Source organism: Oryzias latipes, chromosome 4, assembly GCF_053564925.1.
Source record: "Oryzias latipes strain Hd-rR chromosome 4, Olatipes_Hd-rR_3.1".
In the NCBI taxonomy this organism is placed as follows: domain Eukaryota; kingdom Metazoa; phylum Chordata; class Actinopteri; order Beloniformes; family Adrianichthyidae; genus Oryzias; species Oryzias latipes.
Genome location: NC_136240.1, coordinates 17,966,452 through 17,989,624, shown reverse-complemented (window position 1 = coordinate 17,989,624; position 23,173 = coordinate 17,966,452). Strand labels below are relative to the sequence as shown.

Below are 23,173 nucleotides of genomic sequence, written 5' to 3'. Positions count from 1 at the left end.
TACACAAAAAAAATAATAAAAATAAGATAAAATCTTGGAAATGAAACATGGATCACAGATTGCATAGAATACTTTTGAAATTGATTAGTTGTCCTTTGTGTATTCTATATGCTAGTCTATTTCAAGAATGTTGTTCCAGGCCTACAACCATGCATTGTTTCACCTTAAGACAAAGGTTTTGGGATTTCAAAAAAAGAGGTTGAACTAAAAACTGCTTTTTGTACTGAGCCCGTGTCCTGACATAAAAAAAAATAAAATAGACCTCGTTCCCACAAATTAATATCTTGTTCCCACAAATTAAAATCTTGTTCGCACGAAATAAAATTCCGTTCCCACAAGATAATAATCCGTTCCCACGAAATACTTTTTCGTTCCCTCGAAATAATTCATTTGTGCGAACAAAATAATGAATTCGTGCGAATGAAATAATTCATTTGTGCGAACAAAATAATTGTTCACGTCACAAGTCATTCATAAACACTGAAATGTTCTCCATTCTGCCAGAAAAGCCACTTTCAGCGCTAACTTCCGTGTCTCTGTGACCCACATAGGTTCCAGAAAGGAAAAAGAAAAACAAGAATGATCAATTTATTATTGTCTTAGTAATATTAGAAAAATAGGAAAAATATTATGAGATTAGGATGCCCAAGTTTGCTGTTTCGCCACACATTCTCCAGACATAGCAACTAGCTCCGCCGCAGAGCTCTTTAGCTTGTCTTGCCGGCGTTCGGGCAGCCAGGTGCGGTATGGGATATTTTAGTTTAGGGTCGAATAGGAATAATACTATTCAGGACTTGTCTTTTATTAACATACTCTTTACCAGTCACTTTACATCCGAAGGCTAGTGCGCTACATGCCACTTAGCCCATCATTAAACTGTTATTTTCGTCATGGCATTCATAAACATGGATATGTGCAATATTTGGATTTACAGCAGATACCTTCACATTTTTGTCTGCGTGTGTCTCATTACATTGCATTGAAGACACGGAGGATGTTTAGGGATCAGATTTATTCATTTTAAAAAGATCTACAAAAGCATCATACTCGTTAGCAGTCACTTTACTTCCGAAGGCTAGAAAGCTACATGCTACGTGTCCCATCGTGCATCACGTTTTCGCCATAATGCATCTCGACCAATCACTGTGTCCCTATAAGTGTGGTGTAACAACAAGACAAATGATTGGCTGGTCGTGTTGCATGATTATGAATGACTTATGACGTAAATAATTACTTCGTTCGCATGAATCAATTCATGCGTGGGAACAAAATATTATCTTTTTGGAACGAAATATTATTTCGTGCAAACGAGATATTAATTTGTGGGAATAAGATATTAACCTGTGGGAACGAGATATATTTTATTTTTTAATGTCACGACACGGGCTGACCTTATATGAAAACCAACACTGACAATCTGAAACGTGGTCTGAATTATGTTAAAATTGATAAATCAACTTAATCTGACTTTATTATTAATTTTATTATCGTTATTTTTATTATTTATGTATTTATTTTTAAACAGTTTTTAAATTTATCTTTTCATTTAAGTGAAATTATTTAACCTATTCTAGTTTGGAAACAAGCAACATTTTTGCCAAAAATCGGGACCAGGGAAAGAAAGGTTGTGTTATGAGATCCAGTTTATGTCAAATAAAGTGTCAAGTTTGACTCTTGCCACACACCCAGAATTAATAGCTGAACAAAAATGAAAATGATTGAGCTGCATTTGACAGAGTTTGAAGATTTCTGTAATTGGTAATTAAAAGAGGTTGCCTCTCTCCGCCTTTTTTTGGAACTGGTTAGGGTTCAGTTGTCCCCTCCTGTGATGGTTGTGATTGTTCACACAGTGAAGGCCTGTTGGGCTGAGTGCCAGCAGCCCTGTGACACAGTACACCGGAGCTATCTTAGGACACATCCATGAGAGAATGATTGTCCAGAATCAAAATGCTCATCTCTGAGCGGAACACTCAAAGCACAAGTGTCCATCTGGGTATAAACCCGCTTTGTAGGAACGGTGTGAGAATGACAAATAAGCATTCACCGGACAGCTGAACAGAATAATAAATAACCTTGGGTCAGGCACCAAAAAAAAATCAGGGTCTGAATAATGAGCTTGACACTGTCCCTTTTCTAAAAGAGAGACAGTGTTCACAGCAAATAGCAAACTAATTATCGGTAATCCGAAAGGTTTTAGTGAAACAGAGGGTCTACAAATATGTTCGTTTGGATGGAGCACTGATTGGGGACACTGGGTCATAGGCAGCACACACTCATTTACTGTATTTTACCACAGGATGGGATTAAACGTTAATGTACCCATTTGTTTTGAGACATCTGTGGAAACAATACTTTCGATTTTCTTTGACACGTCCATAAACATACACTTAGCACTCAGTATGGACAGTGTAAACAGTTCAAGGAATGGATTTGTAATTGGAACGCTTTTTTCCTGAAATCAGAGGATTAAGGACCTAACTCTGTCAGAGGGGCCAGAACCTTGTCTGTTTCTAAAAGACAAGAAGCTCCTGGTAAAAAAAGCTCAGCTTTTCTGCTTACATTGGTTTCCTATTGACAAATTATTTCCCAGATTGTACTGAAATGTTGAAGTTTTAAAGTTCATACAAAGAAGAAAAATTAAGTTGCATTTAGAGAGTGAGAGTAAAGGTTTTGTGGATTTCATCATTTTTGAACAGTTTTAACATTTACTAATGAATAAGAAGTATCACATGAAGAAAAAAGTGACTAAACTGATGTGAAAAAAATCCAACCTTCGCTGTGTTTAAACTCAAATACACTTCAATTAAAGTATTTTTTTTGTTTTGTTTTGTTTTTGGAAAGCGCCACTTTACAATCGAAGTTGTCTCTAAGCGCTTCACAAAAAGCAAAAAAAAACTTACAAATAGAACTTTATTATTTACGATATTTATAATTCCATTCATTTCAGATATTTCTATTAAAGCCAAATTGTTTTATTTTTATGATAATGCTAAATGACCAAAAGAGAACAGTGAAGAGGTTTCAGTGTAATGTCCTACCTAAACAGGCAAAAGATGACAGAAAACCTTGATTTGAAGCACAAACTGCAAGGCTAAAAGGAATTTAATGTCACATGGAAAAAGAAGGCTAATATGTTCTTTTGACCGGGGCAGGATATTAAACACGGATCTATTTATTTTTATGATAATAAATCTAACTGATGAGAAACACACTGTACAACCAAATATTATTACACCCCTTTCTCTTTGTAAGAGAGGCTAAAGGTAAACAACATGATCTTTAATCTCGGAGAACAAACTCTCAGTCTTGCTCAACAAAACCAGTTTCTGTGTGATGAACGGGACACTTTGCTCTTCATGCGCAGCATACTGTGTATTATTTGCCACCTAAACCGTGACTTGGGTGTTTACAGAAGAATTAAGATTAACTTGAGTCTGAGCTTGGTCAACACGTTCACATTTTGTACTGTACAGTTTAGTACTGAGTGTGTTGTTTTGTCTATCTGCAGCTAAAGACAGACTGACGTGTTAAGTTCTTTTCTTTTTTTTCTTTAATAAGGATGCAATGTTTGACCTGTTCACTTGTAACCTCAATTGTCCTTTTAATTGATTTCCAACAATCACAATGATACTTGAGAATGTTTCCTTTAGTTTTTACACGAAAAAAGCACACTTCTCTGTTTGAGATAAATGTTTTACATCAGTTTGGTTTCTTCACAAAGAGGAAGTGAAACCCAACAGCTGGGCTTTACTTTAGATCTACAATTAAGTAACACGTCTCCCCTTGGAAAGCATCTCATGTTGGAACTCATTAGTAATAAGATAAACCCTAGATCATTTAAAGATCCACTACACTGAAAATGGTCTATTTTGTGTTTTTTACCTGCATCCTTGTGACATTTTTCTGATCATGGAGATCATATTTAGGTAAAATTAAGGTAAAAATGTAATTTCTGATGATTTCTGTATTCAAATCATTGTAAATCGGGAGTAGACAAAAAAAATGCAGCTAGAAAAAGATGGTATTTGTTGAGCACAAATATTGGAATATAATATATAATAATAAATTACCGGTATATGAACACATTTATCATAGTTAAGATAGTGAATACAGCAACGATGAAGCTGTTCAGTCATACAGTTTTGAGCCAGATGCTAGCTGGGATGAGGAAAATGAAGACTCTGAGATAACTGAGACCTTTCAGGGGGCGTAAACCTCAAGTGAACATGTCAGCAGCGGACAACAGTGAGAATTTTAAACCACTTTGAAAAGCAGCCATAATTGAGTATTTATTAGAGAAATAAAGGAGAATTTTTATGTGGAGCTGTGTGACGCACATCATCCCTCTTTGCTATTTGTCTCTTTGTGATGCTGAAGAAACTCATTTGTCCCTGGTGAATTACATATGAACTGCTGGTGTGTGTTGGTTGGCGTCTGAACCAAGGGTAGGTTCTTTTTGTGTGCGTTTCTGACTAAGAGGAAGCAAGAGGAAGTTACCATAATCCCACAAGCCTGTTTACTCGTCGGTATCATATTACTGCTCAGCAATGTCTTCCTTTCAAGGACACAAAGGTGTTCCTTACAATAACATTGTACAGTCAATCCATGGACGTTTCATATGATAGTCCCATTTCTTTAGAACGCACAAATGTATGCGCCCTGCAGCCGAAGGCACTGATACTTTTCCCAACAGGACACATTTATCCGAGTGTTTTTTTAAATTAAAGTCCAAACAGTGTAGCCACACTTTTTAACAGCAGTGTGCAAAAATTGTGAAACTAAAGGAATAAAAATAAATAAATAAAAATACCAGCTTTATTTATAAAGCACTTGACAAACTACGGAATCTTTTCAATTTGGATTATTATAAATTTAAAATGAATGTAAAAAAAACACCAATAAAAGCATGAGTGGATAAAATGAAGTATAAAGTGTAACAAAAAATAACAGTATTAAAAATATATTGAACTGATAAATCATTAGATTAACAATTCAAACTGGGTGTCGAAGCCAAAAAAGTAGGTTTTCAAGTGGGATTTAGCGCTTTAGGTACAATTCAAAGCTATACTTGTTCATTATTCAAACTGAATCAAACTTTACTTAAAAAGTATTTTTCATTCCTTAGCAACACAAAATGTTTTACAGAATGGGACATCTTTTAAACTGGATAACTCCAATATTGCTCAGCATTTTTATTGCAGTGCTAGTGTTAGCCTGGGGAGTGAGGGTCTGTAAGATAGCAGGAGAAAATGTAAACAAAGTGATAATTTCACAATCTTAATTAAAAAAACCACTGGGAACACTTTTACAATAGATCATAAGATGATCGGAGTTGGACTTTAGCCGGCAAACGTGAGCCTGTGTTAAGTCAGCTTTTGTGCCTACCACGTTGTCCCAAAATGTGTGGCTCTGAAATGGAAATGATCCAGTTTGAGATGAACATTAGGTGTTCAAGAATAGAACCCAGATTATTTGTTTATGTTGTATACATCAGGTATTGTCAGCAGAAGCACTAACATGCAGTCAGGGAAACACTGGAACACATTATCAAAGCCAAATACTTTCCAAATAGGTCTTGGTATCCCTTCATTCTAACCAGTCAGGCATAAATAAAACTTGCTGCCTGTCTAAACACGTCCCACTCAAGGGCTGTTAGAGGAACCCATTCCACAGAGATCCCTGTCCTTCCCATAAATGTGTAAACAGATCTTTATGAGAGACCCAAACCTTACACCATTGCAGGTGTTGTGTCTTGAACATTGTATAAACTGTCCAGCAATGTGGCAACTCTATCGGTTACTCATAGCACTTGAAAGAAATATAAGAAAGAAATGTTTTACATCTGACATGACTCAGTTCCTTTGAGTGTTTTCATGCAGCTCAACTTTCCAGACATGACGTGGGATCGGTAGCCAGGCCTGCTGTGGGTTATTTAGGGTATTAAAAAATCAGGAGTGGGAAGTGTAGAGAAGAGAAGAAGCAACATGAGACACCCAGGGAACAGAAATGCCGAAACCTTTAAGCTATAGATTTAAAAAGAAACTGGGCCAACGGCAGGGATTTGTCAATAGCACCTGTAAACCTGAAGAAAGGCAGAAAACAATGGTAGAGTATGGAGGCACAGCACGGTGTTGCTATAGCAACCGCTCAGACTGTGGACGTGCAAAATCGTGTGTGAGCTTTGAACGAAAATGGAGAGGTTTGTGGAAACTGTATGACACTGAGTCATGAGGACACCAATATACTGTAATACCTTTGTTTAATGCTGTTTTCCCAAAAAAGTCGACGATGTGGTGTTTGTTTGTTAGTATATTTTATAAGATTAGTAATTATTTCTGTCATTTTATGCATACCTTAAGAAAACTTAGTTGTTACTTGAACAAGTATGGGAACATATAGAATTGACCAAACGTGGATACTAGAGACATACAGCTGGAAAGGTGTCACAACTTTGAGACCATCTGTCCAGTTGTTTCATAAAAGGGATTAACGTAAAACTACATATTGTGGTTCCCCCAGAAAAAATAACTATGGTTGCAAGATGAAAAAAAAAGCTATAATAGAATGTATTAAAACTAAGAAATTTTGCAGTAATGTACATCTGAAGTTTTTTGGTTTGAAGTTTATAAAAGCTTGAAAAGTCCATTTTACCTGTGATACCTTTGCTAAAAACAAACAATAAAAAAGATAAAATACCAAGTAATCTTTTTTCTTTATTTTTTTGGTACCAGATTCTAATTCTTATTCTAATCTGACAAAAGATCATTTAAGATTTACATTTGAAGCATGACAATAGCTTGTGATTTGTTTTAACTGCTGATCTAAGTTTTAAAAAATTTACAACTCCTAATCGTTCACAAATATGGCACTAAATTTTAGACTTTTTGACATGAAATGATTAAAACAGTCTGAACATCTTATCCAAGAAAAGACATCCCATGACTTATTTATCAATAATGATTTTTGTTTGCACAAAACAGCATGAAAGGACTGAGACTTTCCAGAAAGAGCTGGTTTAAAGCCAGTGTCTTGATATACATTTTCAAAAGGTGTTATTCCTTCATGGAGTCTCTAAGATCTGCCTTGCTCTGTGAAAGGCCAATGTACCATACCTATAATTTTGTGTTGCGGTAGCTCCACTTAACTTGACCTTTTATTGTTGTAAGAGTAGGAGAAAAAAAGAATAACTCTGTTGCTCTTCTGGTAAAACTATAAAGGATGGATAGATTAAAACAGTGTGTTTTTTCAGATTGACTGGTTTCAACAGTGTTCCTCCATTCAGCACAATCGCTTCGCAGTCTGAGCTAATTGAATGTTAAAAGACTATCTTTTACTTTCTAAAAGACTGCTCTTAACTGCAATAGCTGGTGATTAGTAAGCATGTTTTTGCATGTTAGCCTCTGAAATTTCTCCTGCTGCCACATAGTTTCAATTAAAGCAGTCAGTCATGAGTCCAAGTACATTCCCAATGAAGTGAAAAGAGCCACACTTGATGAACTTTAGAAGAATACACTCCACTCTTTCCACACCAGAGAAACACTAGGTGAAACATGATGTATAGTAACTAATAAACAACTATACTAATACTACAGGTATAAGTTGAAGTCATTCATTCATTCATATATTTGTAAATCCGCGTCAGTTAGCGTTATTTATCTGCTTTGTGTTTTAAAGAGTAAAATTGTGGGGAAAGAAAGTGTAGTTTGTGAAAGTATCATATCAATTTTCTTTTATCTTATTAGGAGCAATGACCATAAAATAGAAAAAATAAAAACAGGAATTTCCTTCCATCTTCACTGAAGTTGATACTGACAAAACTATTGCTAAAAAACCTCCAAAACCTTACAGAAACATAAGCTGGGGACTACAGAGTTACAGGCAGTCAGGATGCAGGAAATTGAGATGTTGACAGTTGACCTAATGGGAGCCTGAGTGATGGAGGCCAGAATAATAAGGGAGCTCTGAGAGATGTGCACATGGCATCTGGCACATTTAACAGTCTCTAAAGTAGTCCACGACGTCAAATTTGGTAAAGCAACATGAAAAATGCTAACTGATGCCTGGATGCAGCATACATGTGAATGGCAATGCAATGAACTTTTATTTCAGACTTTAAAGATGTACAATAATGATATCCCAGTGATTTAAAGCAGGATGATATACATTGAATAAAATGCTGCTACTGGACTGTAAGAACCATTCAGAGTGTGTGTAAACTTTTTCTAAGAAATACATTAGACATAGCTTTTGTTTATTTTTTGCAGTTTTGAGAATCATTTGTTGTTCTATTTGAACTTTCCCAGGTTGTACTGAGAATTAAAAACCGAACAACAAACAATGACCTACCTAATTAACCAGTAAGATTATATAACGGTTAAATGCATCAAAAATAGTTTAGAGTTATTTTTAAAATCTAAGGGTGTACTCAGACTGGGAAAGTAATTTGTTTTGAATCGAGTTTGTTTAATTTGTTCCGGATTGAGTCCTGTACCTTGCGTTTGGTCTGTATTCAGACTGGCATCAAGTGGCCCATTCTGTGACAGACCAAAGCTTGTAAACCAAACCACTTGACTAGAGAGCTTGTCAGTCATTGGTCAGGAACTACAAGGGTGGGTCAAAACAACAAGAGAAAGATGGACATGTTGCGCTATATGATCCTTATCGGGGCCATTAACTCATCCAAACTTTATAATTCCATTACCAGTTTTGAACGTGGGGAACAACACTTTTTACTTGTTACTTTGGCACTGTGGAGGCATGCTGCACGGCGGTTACTGGCAAGATTACGTGCCATGAGTGTTTTAACTAGAGGATACTAGCAACTGCAGTGCTGAGGAGACGCTGGGTATGAAGGTACGCTGATAAGTGTTTTTTATACATATAGATTGTCGGGAAAACAGTGTGAAAAGCCATGTGTGACGTTAAAAGTTGTTTTAATGAACCTGCATTCATCCAACCACATTTTAATGAGTTGCTGTGTTTCATGGTTTTGGTTCTGTTAAGGAAACTGCAAGGTAGCTTTTAGGGTGACGTCACGGGCGTGTGTCGCGTAATGAGACACAAAAAAAGCATTTCAGCTGTGTTAAAATAAACATTCTAACAAATACACTTTTTTTCTGTTTGATAACACGACAAAACATTGTATCATGTTTGTCCACGCCTCATCTGTTCCTACATTTCTACTCTGTTTACTTTGGCTACGGTGGCTGTTTTGGTTCAGTTGCTCTGCTCTGGGAAGGGATTGTATTCAGACTGAGGAATCTCAGAGCAAACTGAAGCTCAGTAAGATTGAAAACTAATTGAGACCACCTCCAAAGATGAGTCCGAGAACGGTTCCTGTTCCCGGACCAGGGTCCACTTGGATGTTTTCAGACTGACAATTATTTCCGAGTCATCAGGGAAAACGAACCAAATCTGTCCAGTCTGAATACACCCTAATATTTAATAATTAAATTTACTGTTTTCACGTGAAGTTCAAAGTGTTTATTGTTAAGCGCATATGAAAATTAAATTCTATAAAAATACTGTGCTTTTAGGACTAAATGCACAATTAGCTGTTCCTAAGCAAACATTCAGCTTTAACATTTTCTAGGCAGGACAATGAGCATCTCATAAAGACTCCAGAAAAATGTATCAACTTAAAAGGAAAGTCACATCTTCTTTAAGAACATATGGCACAGTCAATAGGTTTTGACTTTTAGCCTCCCATGTACCATGTTTTTCTCCATCGTCCTTGCACCATATCTTCTCTGGTTCTTGCTTTCTTCTTTTTGAAGTTGACCTTTATCTTTCACACTATCACCTCATCACTCCACCTTTCATCCCTTCTTCCATTCTACCTCTCTTGCCCTCCTCTCTGTGACCCCCTCACTGCATTCCTGCACGCACTCGGCCACTGTTTGGCTAAGGGAGCGTGGAGTTAAAAAACAAAAAAACATCTCATGAGGAGATGCTGGCTATTCAAAGATTCTCTGCTGGAACAGAGAGGCTAAATGAGAATGATTATAGAATAGGATAATTTCTTACTTTCTAACTTTTCTATATTAATTCCTTTTAAAGTCCCTCAAAGCCCCAAAACCCCTTTGTGTTAGATGTAAGACAGGCATTCATAAATATTTGTTTTGCATTTTAACTGAAAGTAAAGCCTTTTAACTAGATATAATTTGCATAGTTGACTTACTGCATTAAAAAGACAAGCTCTTTACACTGATAATGGCTAATAAAATCAAAATGAAACTAAGAATGAAACTATATACTTTGTGACAAAAAACTGATTTACAGAACAGTTACCCACCAAAACAAAAAGCAAAAATAATTTGATTATGTTACACTTCATTATGTTAAACAGTTTTTTTGCAGTTGTTAGTGAAATCTTTACTACGTATGTTGCTCCCAAATGGTTAGTTCAAGTCAACTACGTAAAACAGAAACTAACATTACTGTTTCCTGCAGTATTACATAATTTTTCATGTGTGATATTTTCAGATTTGTTTCCATCATTTGCTCTAAAACAGAACCTGACGTGCAAAATAATTCTTCATTATGTAATTTACCAAAAAGCCAAATCAGGTTCCGCCATCATGTTATGAACACCACACCATCATTAATCTAAACAAAATTGAGTGGAAGTTGACCTAAAAATGCACTTTTTAAATACTGCATCTGTATCAAATCACTGTGTGACCTCCATGTGGCATCTGCTCCCTATAGACGTCAAACATGATAACGTTTATCCTTTTAACTCTTTCAATGTTATAGGACACCCCCCCAAAGATTAGCCAGTGTCTGTCAAAAAGGACTTAGGCTTTTGTGGTGGAAGGTTGGAACAGACAGTTCTTCATGAAGGTTTCTCTTTGAACTTTGCCAGCAATGGCCAAAAAAATAGAAGAAAAAAACTAACCAGAAGAAATGTTTATTTAGATTCATTTTTCATTAAATTTATAATTTTCTTTCATCTGAACAACAATGATCGATCTTATATTCATCTTAAAAGTCATGGATCAAATTTGAAATTTGGGCTTCAATTTCTTCTTTGCTGTTTATCATCTCTTGTCATTTTTATTTGCCAAATACAAAGAACAGCTTCCAATTAGTTATGGAAAAAAAATAATAAAACAAACATTTAAGCTGAAAATTCTTCACATGACTGTACATGCCAGCACTTCTTCGCAGAAGTTGACTACACCTGGAAGTCAGGTCATACCTTGGTGGGATTTTCACATCTTATTGCCAGTGAAAGGAATAAAGTTTTTGTTTACTCTGTTTCCATGACAGCAAACAGCTTTGAATCTGCAGCTGTTTTTGAAGAAATGCTTAGCTGTCATGAAAGTGCACTCATCCATTTATGAAAGCCCTGCCCTGAGAAACCCACCGTAGGAATCCTGTGAAAATACATTTTTCTAGATATAATCTATATTTTTTTGCTAAAGAGAGTTTAATTAATTAAGTCCACTTCATATCATGAAGCGTGTTGTAAATGATTAAAGCTTTACATAATTTTTGGAGTGATTTTTGTCTTTGTCTTGTGAGACAAAAAAGAAATCTGTAATTTTCCAACCCTTAACAGCAGGAGGTCAAGACTACAGACTAATAGTATTTAAATAACAGTATAAATATGTGGTCAAGCAGCATTGTACTGAAAAGTTGTGCAACAGCAGGCTGGTACAGAAGGTACAAGTAAACAAAACACTGGCTATTTCCATCAGTAAACAAAGGGAAATTGAGTTTGACCTTGATGCTCTTTTGGTCCTGGTTGCATAAAATCTAACTAGATTTAAGTAAATTTGACCTTTTTCAGATATAATTGACTTCATGCAGACAAGTACTGATAGAGATTTTTGACAAAATATGTCAAACTTTTGCCTGCAATTACCACTGTTTCAAACAACCATGCAGTCTACCTTATAGTTAAGTCTTTGAACTTTTGTATTCAAATATTTTAAACATTTGATAGAGAACGTTATCTGAACTTTGTAAATAAGTTCATAAAAAAGGTTCATTAAGAAAAAAAAGTATCCATCTTCATCCGCTCATTCGGGACCGAGTTGCGGGGGCAGCAGTCTAGGCAAAGACTTCCCTCTCCCCAGCCACTTCCTCCAGATCCTCTGGGGGGACCCAGAGGCATTCCCCGTCCAGCAGAGAGACATAATCTTTCCATAGTCTCCTGGGTCCTTCCCCAAGGCTCCACCCAGTGGGACGTACCCAGAAGACATCCCCAGCGAGGCGTTCAGGAGGCATCTGGACCAGATGCCGGAGCCTCCTCAACTGGCTCCTCTCGATGTGGAGGAGCAGTGGTTCTACTCTGAGCTACTCTTAGCTACTCAACCTATCTCTAAGGGAGCGCCCGGCCAGCCTACGGAGGAAGCTCATTTCAGCCGCTTGTATTCGGGACCTCGTTTTTTTGGTCATAACAAAGAGGTCATGACCATAGGTAAGTAAATTGAGCGCCTTGCTTTCTGGTTTAGCTACCTCTTCACTACAACCCACTGGTACACCTACCGCATGACTATGGACGCTGCTCCGCTGATTCCCCTGTCGATCTCACACTCCGGTCTTCCCTCACTTGTGAACAAAATACAATGATATTTAAACTCCTCCACCTGGGGCAGGGACACTCCACCCACCCAGAGGGGGCAAACAAATGTTCTCTGGGCGAGAACCATGGCCTCAGACTCAACGGTGCTGACTCTCATCCCAACCGCTTCACAATCAGCTGCAAACCGCCCCAATGCATGCTGGACGTCCTGGCTCAATGAAGCCAAAAGGACAACATCATCTGCAAAGAACAGAGAAGAAATTCTGTGGTCCCTAAACCAGACCCCCTCCGGTCTCTGTCAGCACCTAGAAGTTCTGTCCAAAAAGACTATAAAAATAAAAATAAATTAAAAAAATATTTTAAGGTTTTTCTTTTTTTTTTTTGGACAGGAGACTATAATAGTTCAAGAGTGGAAAAAAGCCAAACATTTCATTCATATGTACAGTTGTTAAAAGGAAGTCCAACTTTTGAGATATGGTGGCCCTGAAGTGCAAATCACGGCAACAAATCGCTCAAGGCAAAAACATATTACAGATCAGAAAAAAATGTAAAAAAAAGCTAAACAAATAATAAAAAAATATAAAATCAAAACCAAATTCCAGAAACCAAAACACTATTCCAAAAAAAATAAAATAAAACATAGATGACACGTTTCAGAAAACCAAAGTATTTCCCAGAAAAAAAAAGGAAATGCTAAAAAAATGAAACACGATAAAAAAAAAACTGGAAAAGCTAGGTATTATGGGACAATGCTGATTGGATGATGATGATGTTTGATTTTTGACATTTGAGTTTTTTCAGATGCGTCTTTAATGTGCGAATACCAATAAAAGTTTTGTGATAAGTAAGAAACATATCCAGTATTGCTTCATGCCAATTATATAACGGACAAATGTCCTCTTCCAATCAGCAATGTCCCCATAGTATCCACCTCTTCTGGTTTACGTAAAAAAGAAAAACATTTCAGAAAACAAAAATAATTTTCAAAAATCAAAATGAAATGTTAAAAAAAAAAAAGAAAACACAATAAGAAACCATTTAATAATATGTTGACGGGATTTGGACTTAAGAGTCCCTGTAAATGTGTGTTAATTATATCAGAAAATAATTGAATTCTATTGGTACAAAATATTACATTTTTCCAAAATCTTTCAAAAAACTCTAAGAAGCACCATGTTGTAATAATGACATAAATATGCATGTTTGTTTTGATTCAGTATCTTCTTTTAAATAATTTTTGAATTTGAATTTTTGAATTGTTTGAAATATTTTTGCTTTGTTCTGAGCCGAGGTGAAACAGGTACACCTGCATGAGGGGCGCAGAGCAGAACTGTAGGTATGTGTGTGTGTGTGTGTGTGTGTGTGTGTGTGTGTGTGATACCACTGTAAGTGTGTCTGGGCAGCCTGCGGGCACACACAATGGGCCTTTGTCTCACTGCATCCTATCTTTCTGCAGAGTTCACACACATACCACACACTCAACGCACAGTTCCTCTTGGCCTCCGTCAAGTTACAAACGTTCAGAGACAGCAAAACAGGAACAATCTGATATTCTCTTCCTGCCACATATTTCCTGCCTCTTAACTTCCAAAAAAGGGGAAAAAAACAACATACACACTCTCATAAACACACATCTTCCCCTAAAAGGTGAATGTGTGAGTGCGTGTGTTGGAAAAACAAAGAGCTGAATGAAGAGGAAAGAAAAAAAAGAGGATGGAGTGAACTAAAGAGGAAGATGGTGACAGCAGAGAGGAACACAGATGTTTGTAGGTCGTTGTATGTGTTTGTGTTGATGTGTTTTTAGACTGAAACAGAGAACCCAGAAAGACTGAACTAACGGCTCACCAAACTATTAGTACCTGAGGAATTTGCATTTGAAGTCATTGTTTGTTGTTGATAAGTAAGTTGTTTATTTGCAATCAATTAAAATTGGAAACTCTCAATATCAAAAATGTTATCCCAATCCTTGAATCCCTTTATTTAACACTGATAGAGAGGGACCCCGCGAAACAGCACAAACTCTGATTTGAAGGTCACAGGTCTGAATCCCACTCTGCCTGCCAAAGAGTTCACGGGCAAGACACTGAACTTCAAACTGCTTTTGGTGCGGTGGTTTCTCTTAAAGACCCCCCACAAAAAAATTGCATTAGGGGGTGGTACTGCATGAAACCATTCAGTCTGTGCATAAAGTAAGACTGGAAGAACAAATGCAGCAAAATGCACCTATGGAGGTCAAATTACTTATCACAAGACTATTAAAAATAAACTTTATTTTTGCCAATTTTAAAAAGAAAATAAATTATAAAGACTTGCAATTAATCAATCACGACCAAAAAAAAAATGATATCATTAAAAAGGGTAACATTTATTAAACTGTTCAGCTGTTTTGCTCTGAGACAAACTTAATTAGGACAAATAATAAAAGATAACTACTTTGAGAGGCAATCATGCACAGAAATATTTCATGAGTTTTGCACACACTCATGTACACAAACTTAAAGCACCTGATGAGCTGCGGTTCTGAAGAAGGAAGTGAAAACTCAGTCCATCTGCTTTAACAGGAAGTAAACAGAAGCCACATACAGGCACTCTGACGTCAATCAGAGCCACAGGAACACCTCCCCACTGCACTCAAACGCACACACACAGACTAACACATGCTCACACGTTACTCACAGCCATCTATGCACACCGTGATAAATGCTCAGTGAAATCAGATGCAATTGCAAAACTGCATTAGCAGAAGTTTAAGTGTCAGACCTTAAAATGCACGCATACATAAAAAACTGAGCCTTTCATACAGACCTTAAAACTGACTGACGTTATTTTTAACATTGCGAACAAAAACATCCAAAATAAACTTGTTTAAACTAAAATATTAATTTGCAATATTTGGAATAACAGAACGACCACATGTGAATAGAAAATTATTTTTTTAAAGCCCTAAAGGAGACTAGTCAGGAGCAAGAGCAGTGATGAAGATATTTTGATGTCATGTGTGACATGAACTGGTTTCATGTTAGACATGTTACTTTCTTAACATTAAACATGCTCACTGCTCAGTTTCATTACTGCTCATCACAGTCTTGTTTTTTAACACGAGGTTTGCTCTGGTGGAACGTCTAAAATACAAACTGATTAAACTTTTTTTAAACTTTTTCAATGAAAAAGGTAAAATTCAAATAAAATGCATTCACTGGTCACAATTAAAACAGAAAAATAAAAGGTTCTACCTCATTTAACTCTAATCACCCTTCCAAAAAACAATGAGCAACATCCATTTAACTACGGTTTCCTATGCAGCTGTGGTGTCAGGTTTAAATTTCTGCATGCATGGTTGCATCCACACAGTAAACATTTAAGTTCTCAAACAAGTAGATTTCTGTAGTTTTTTTTCCTCCAAACTTATCAAAATTTGTTTTTCAGAGCTGCTGACATACTGACAAAAAAAAAAATAATTTTCTATGAGATTTTAGCTTATTGTTCTTAAGTAAAATGGGAACATTAGAAATAATTGTCCTTTTTAAGACCACTAATATTGTAAAAGTATGAACTGGTCAGCTCTATCTGGAAATATTATATAATAAACCCAAATCAGAGGATTATTCTTAATATTCTCATTTATCTTTCTCCTTCCAAATATAATATTTCTGCCTTTTCTTGTTTTGGAAAAGTGTGTTAATTTCAAAGCTGCGGAAGTGGTTTAGCAGTGTTTTACAAGAGGCTGCTATGATGTGAATCTTAAAAAAATGATGACCTTTTACTTTGTTGCAAATTTTTTTAACAAAGAAATGTCACAGTTGTGTCGACAAGACTTCCAAGAACCCCGGGACCTTAAAGAGAAGACATTATAGTGTAGGAAGCATTCAGGTGGTGATTTTAGAAGAAAAAAGGTCCCTAGCCTTCAATAGCTTCAGTTTTTTTTTGGGAACTTCACAAAAAAGATGAACTAACACTAATACAGACTTTAAAAAAATGTTTGTATATTTTTTACATTCTTTGATTTTACTTTATTCACTGTTTAACTTCCACATGCCTTCAATGTTAAATACAAAGACTGACATCAAAGATTAAGGAACTGTATTCTATATTTGTTAGCTCTGTAGAGGGACGTTTTTCTTTATCTTAAGATATTATATGAGGAAATAATTCACAACTTGATACATACCAACCCAGACAAACTTCATGCTCAGAGATAATAAATCCATTGTGTTTTTGATTAAGTAAACTGGAAAACAGTTAAGATGTGAAAATTGTTAAGTGTCCAAGATTATTCCTTTTCTATCTTTAAAGACTCAACTTTTAAACAATCTTTCACCTTGAAATGTAGACATGATTGTGTATCTCCTTTGCGCAACAAAGAGTCTGAGCAGCGTCACAATCCCACTAAGGTGTCTGTTCTAGCCAAGTGAAGAAAAACCAGATGCTCTGAGCGCTGTCATGCCATCACATTATCTAAAAAAGCTTGTTCTGTGCTTTACAGCATCTCCTCAAACAGTACGTCTTACACGTGCAGATGCACACAGACTTTTTGTGCAGAAAACCCCCCACAGCTGCTTGAAATCAAATGTGATGATTGACAAAAGGGGAGGTCTGCCTTTATCTCTGAGTGAGCTTCTGTCAGAGACCCACTGTGTGGAAGTCTGCATGTGCACTGGTGTTTGTCTGTACCGGCCTTTCAATTGTGTTTGAGCTAAGCTAATGAGCTTGATGACAAAGTAGTCTGGAGTACAATGGGAGAGCTGCAGATAGATTATGGGGGAAAAAAAGCGAAAGTTGTCACGTAGGCCAATATTCATTAAAAATAAAAAAAACAACGAAAAGAAGGAGTGAGGGAAAGAGGGTAAAAAGTTCTACAAAATTTCCAAACCAGATAAAATCCAGATAAGTAATAGCATTGCGGAAACCAGATATGTAACTGAACATTCCTGAGTTTCTTACCTGGGAGACAAACTCTGGTGATTGGAGGCTGAGTTGTTGCTGCAGGAGACCTCCTGAAAAGGAAAACAAAAGAAAAAAGATGTTATAAAGACAAATACAACTCAAGAGTAAAAGTAAAGTCAAAAACTATATATTTTTGTAAACTATACTGTATATATTTCTTTCTAAAATCACAAGAACCAAAAAATGAGAAGGCTGGGTTAAATGACAAAGCTATTACAGCGGACAAATGCAGTTACAGTTTACAACTGACTCCACCGAAAACCATCTCTACATAATACCAGAAATTAAACTTAGCATTCCTAAACCTTTTTATCAGTCTTATCCAAATGTTTTTGGTGGAGCCTCCATTTCTGCTAAAAACAGTGACCCTCTTCAATGTACTTCAAATATAAAAGGTCACGTTTGACATAAAAACACAAATGGGCTGAGGTATCTTCAGTCTCAATGTGTGTAGCAGCTGTTACTTAATCCTAACATATAAGTTTAAACATGTTTTCTGTGAGAATGAACATGTTTGCCTTTGTAATCACTCGCATGAACGCTTTTCGGTCCCCGCTGGCTTCTTTATGGGGGTATTGGTTCTGAATATAGGTCAAACAGGCTTCAAGCAGTAAATAAACCAAACTGAATGTGTAGTTTGTTTTTGAAACTGAAACAATTCACTCACAGAAGACAGACCTCATAGTGAACAATCAAGTAAAAGGTGGCCTACATACATATTTACAGAAAAAATGCTCCTGCAGTTCCAAATCCACTGGGATGCTCAGGATAGATGCTGCTGCAGCTTTCTAGAACTGTGTCACTGAAATTAATTGACTTTTACATTTTTAGGTTGTTTTCAATGTGAGATCTTGTATGGACACTACCTAGTTCATGGAGTGGACAGTGAGGCTGCAAAGAGGTAATCCAAGTCTGTACTAGCTGGAGAATTTATGCCGCATCCCACTCTGAAGGATTTCATTACTGAGCAAAATTTGTCTAAAAATCTATCCAAAAATCCAACATTAAAAGTCTAAAATTGCTGTTTCACTGTCCTTTTTTTGGCTTTAGTGTTTCTTCAAATTGCTTAATTTACCTAAAATCTACGTTTCCTTGATACTTTGTGCATATGAGCCTGACTTATCAGCTTTCTGAGAGCAGGTTGTTGTGTACAATCCAACACTAGTATATTGTCTTATAGCTCCATCTAGCAGTGGGAATGTGACATTGCAGAACAAAAACTGTTGTGATTTACAGACTTTTTCTTGGTTCTGATTCAGTCATACTTACTTGCTGGAGGCACACTGGACATTGGTGAGGACAGTGAAGTTATTTCTTACACTTCGAAGGCTTGCCAGAACCTGAACAACAGTACACACTGAGATGATCATCTACTTCCAAGACCACCATCTTTACTGACTGCTTAAGGTTTACATGCATCTAAGCTCTGATCATGGAAATATATTTTTATAAACCAAACAGCAAAAAAAAGAGACAAATTCTGAACAATTTATCTGTTAGTACATCACCTTTTCTACTAAAAAGTTAACTAAGAAACTTAAAGAGGCTTACCTGAGCAAAGGGAGTCACGATCAGGTCATCACCATGTCTACAAACACAGACACATGTAAAAGTCTAAATTATGCTCAACACACCACATTTCAGCAATCAACAATATCTTTATTTGTGCTTTCTTGGCCCGTATTTAGAAAAGATGACAGAAAACCAACAGTTTCACTGAAATTAATATTGTAGGTCAATGTTTAGATGTGTAAAAGTTTCAAAAGTGTGTTTTGCCCATAATTTGTTTTAATCTTAACTTTTATTGAATTCTTGAAAATAATTTATTTTAGCAATTTAGAAGCATAATTGGAAACTAAAAATAATGTAATTAAAAAAATATTAAATACATACAAAATAATTTCTTTTCAGCCTCAGAATGGAAAAATACAAGAATTGACCTAGACAAGAAACTAATAAACTTAGAAAATGATAAACATATTTTTCTTTCATTGCACTGGTTTACTTTTATTTTAAAATATATTGATTTTGTTGGTTTGCTGTATTAAAAAGTTTAACATTTCTGTTTATTAAAAAATATTATTTTACAAAAATGAGTGAGTCGTAGATTATCATGACCTCAGCGGCTTCTTTACTATTATCAAGCAAAGGAGGATAGCAGTATAATCTGGTGAGTTATGGGTCAAAAACAGGAGTATCAGTACCAAGAGGAATCTTTTAAATGTGATCCCTTTTGAATGAATTTAATAAGACACTAATGTTCCCTTTTTGAGTTGACACATAACTGAATAATTTTTATTAAATCAACTGTATAGTATTTATCTATATATTTCATATATGACCTTAATCCTTATCTGCTGCAGATGATTTACATTGTGCATTTACAGAAATAAAAAAAAAACATACATAAACAATAGGATGCCAAAGCATTATTTAATGTAAACCTACATTACTTTAAACTGCTGCTTTCCATTGCAAAATTAATGATATTCTGTCTCCACGGCACGGACAGTGCTCTTGCAGCGGTGACATAGTTGCAGCGTTTCTGGTCCATTACCACTGTAAAGTGTCATGTCACAAGCAAATGAGAAACTGAATGAACTGGCTGAGTGCTTTTGATCAATGCACTACTGATATTACCAATGCTGAACAGAAGTGAACTTTATTAAGGCTGCTGAGCTGTGCAGGGTTCCCTGCTTTAGCTTGTGTGGACTGAACCAAAATACATTCAAAGGAAAGTGATCTGTTGAAGCTGGTGGTACATCTCCACCGCCTCCCATCTGTTCGCAGCTGAGAGGCTCCACACACCCCCTGACCCTGACCTGGATCAAGGGAACATGCAAAATTGATGGATCTACAATGGAAACATAAAGATTTGGAATCATAGTAGAAACTAAACAAATGGCTGCACAGCTATAACAGTTGGAAAAATTGACAAAAAGCAAAGCTCAAACAGACTTCTACTGATGGACACCGATAAAGCCCATCTAAAATGGGCAGCAAAATACATACTAAACAATACTAAAAGTAATAAAGGAAAATCCCATTCATATGAAAATGGAAAGTTCTAAAAGAGTTATGGTACTCTCCAATGACAGAAACACAATTCAAAGTGGTTAACAATCAAGATAAATCAATAAAATACTTTGTCCAAAAGCTACACGGTCTTTCAATTTTGAGCAGTAATTTATTATTTCAGTTTTTTTTAAACAAGTCAAGAACAATTTCTTTGAGATTTAAAGTGTAACTTGCAAGTAAACAAATCCTGTTATGAGCTGAAGTAGGAAATGTTGGAACATTTCATAAAATGTGCATGGAAACTGCAAAATTATCAAGTAAATCTATACACTATGAAAACTGCAAGACAAGGATTAGGAGGCAAAAAATAATTTTATATGCAAAGAGACTTATGGATCTGAAAAAAGTGTTCACAACTGTGACATTTTTTGTCACTTTTTTTCCTTAATTTGTCAAAGTACATTAAGGCCAAATGAGTCATTTGAATGAAGTGATTTTAAGCAGAAGACAGAGCAGACTGTCCAAACGTCACCTAACATGCTCTCTGTGAAAGCACACACTGTACAAAAATAAAACAGTACAGTGAGAGACGCCAAAGCAGGAGCAGCTCTGTAAATCAAGGAAACAAACAAACTATTAGATGGGAAAAGAAGACTTGCATCTGCACAGCTCTACTCTATTCAGGAGAAGATCCCTGCATTTGACAGCACGAACACATATGTTTTACAAACCAGCATCTTTGCCAGGAAAAGTTTAACCACAAAGTCTTGTTTTCTTTGGATGGACTGACTTTAAGGAATATAAAAATTACACAACTGGCACAAAAAGCCTTAGTTCTGTTAACAAACCAACTAAATAACAAGACATCCCTGTATAGTTATTTAGTAGGAAGACTGTCTCAATTTTCAACTAAACTTATTTCAAGTACTTTGGATTTTCAAGAGTACTTTGAACTTGCAAAGCATCTGTCTGATATCTGACGTCTGCAATGACCTCTGACAAAAAAATGTCAGCAGCAGGAACATCACTGTGCTGTCTTGTCTCTGCTCAGAGGAGCTGCTCGCCGTGTGCAGACTGAGTGAATAACAGAATGTTTCATTTTAACAGCATGCTAACCTTGCACACACGCAGGGAATCACAGACCACATTTGATTTTAAATACATCAGCATTTCTTTCCTTTGTAGATCAGTCACTGATTTTTTTCTTCAAAAATAAAAAAACAAAAAACACACAAATAAATTGTAAGTGAAGACTCAATTCAAACAGTTTGAAGGATCTTTAATTTGGCTGAACTGATGGAAAACTGTGTGGAAAAACTGTTTAACTAGATAACACACATTTATACCACTCATTCAGGAGGTTTCTTTATTCTCTGTTTTATATCAAGTTGTTGGAATTCTCAGTCTTGAATTTCAAAGTCCAGCTTTGGGCTTTTCCTTTACATGAGGCTACAAACTGCCTGTCTGGAACCCTTGTGCTATCCTAGGCACTTTAACATTGGGAGTTGGGTCATCTAGACCCACTAGACAGTGTGCTGAACCTTTTTTCTTCAATGATTTGTGATCTTCACTGGTGTCCATGGATTACATTAAATCTTTCCACCTGTATCCACCTTCATCATGGTGGGGAGAACACGTCAATGCAAGGGTGGGGTCATCTAAGATAGCACAAGGGTTAAAAAAAAAGCAGCAACTTTTTTTCAGAAACCCTGAGTAGATGAATGAAACAAATGACGTCTCTGAATCATTTTCTGCAGACCTAAGGCAGAGATTAGAGGGCAAACATGCTTTCTCTCTTTCCACTCACAGTTCAGAGGCGATAGAGGAGTTTCGTGACATGGACTTGGGGGAGAGCTCATAGTCGCTGTCAGAGCGATAAAGGAAGGACTCTCGCCGCTGGTTGTGTCCTGGGAAATTGGTGTGGAGGACCAGACCCGAGCCAGGGGAGGCCTGGGGGTCCAAAGGGCTGCAGCTGGCAGAAGGGCCATTCTCCACATCAAAACTGAGAAGAGACAACAACAACATGTTCAGATGGAAATCAAATGTTCAGATTGTTTAGCTTTACACTGAAAATGTTCAGAAAACACCAGAGCTTAGTTTGAGCCAGGTTATAAAGCACACCTTATAAATATTGAAGAAAATCATCTAACATTTTGGTATTTCAAGGTAAATTATCAAAGAGGTTTCTTAATTTGAACTCCTCTTTCCTACTCGCTGAGTTACCTTTAGTTGTCATTGGGAAGCACTCGGGGGTCTTTATTAGGTATTAATGATGAAGAAAGACTAGAGGAGGAAGGAGGATCTCCATCACATGCCAGCAATACTGTAAGATAAGCCTCAGTGGCGTACTCCCACGTCATTATGTCGATAAACATGCAAAGATTTGTGAGGACTGGAGAAGGGCAGGGTGACATGTCAGAGAGGATGGTTTAAAGTCCCACCCCGATCATCTTTTGATCCATTATAAAAGGATTCCCAGAGGTCTTTTAATTGTGATTATGCCATTTTTAGGCATCATCAGAAAACCTGTGTTGTTTTGTAGGACACAGTTTCTACAAAGCAACAGGAGTTCATTAGAAATTTGCCTCTGTTACTTTTTGCCCACCCCCCACATCCCGTCATCCATCTCATATTGTGGATGCATCTGAATAGAGCAGAGCAGGGAGCTTGTGATTG

General features: G+C 36.4%; 1 protein-coding gene across 5 annotated transcripts in view; it reads right to left on the bottom strand.

Annotated features, from left to right (window-relative positions):
- Nucleotides 1–23,173, bottom strand: part of pde4ba (phosphodiesterase 4B, cAMP-specific a) — a 196,367-nt gene that overhangs the window by 44,827 nt on the left and 128,367 nt on the right. For all 5 annotated transcript variants that reach the window (XM_020702441.3, XM_078945945.1, XM_078945944.1 and 2 more), the window contains 4 exons: nucleotides 22,305–22,499; nucleotides 19,031–19,067; nucleotides 18,749–18,819; nucleotides 17,477–17,529 (listed from right to left, as the gene is read on the bottom strand). In XM_020702441.3, the coding sequence (XP_020558100.1) occupies nucleotides 17,477–17,529; nucleotides 18,749–18,819; nucleotides 19,031–19,067; nucleotides 22,305–22,499 (356 nt within the window). The remainder of the gene's footprint in view (nucleotides 1–17,476; nucleotides 17,530–18,748; nucleotides 18,820–19,030; nucleotides 19,068–22,304; nucleotides 22,500–23,173) is intronic.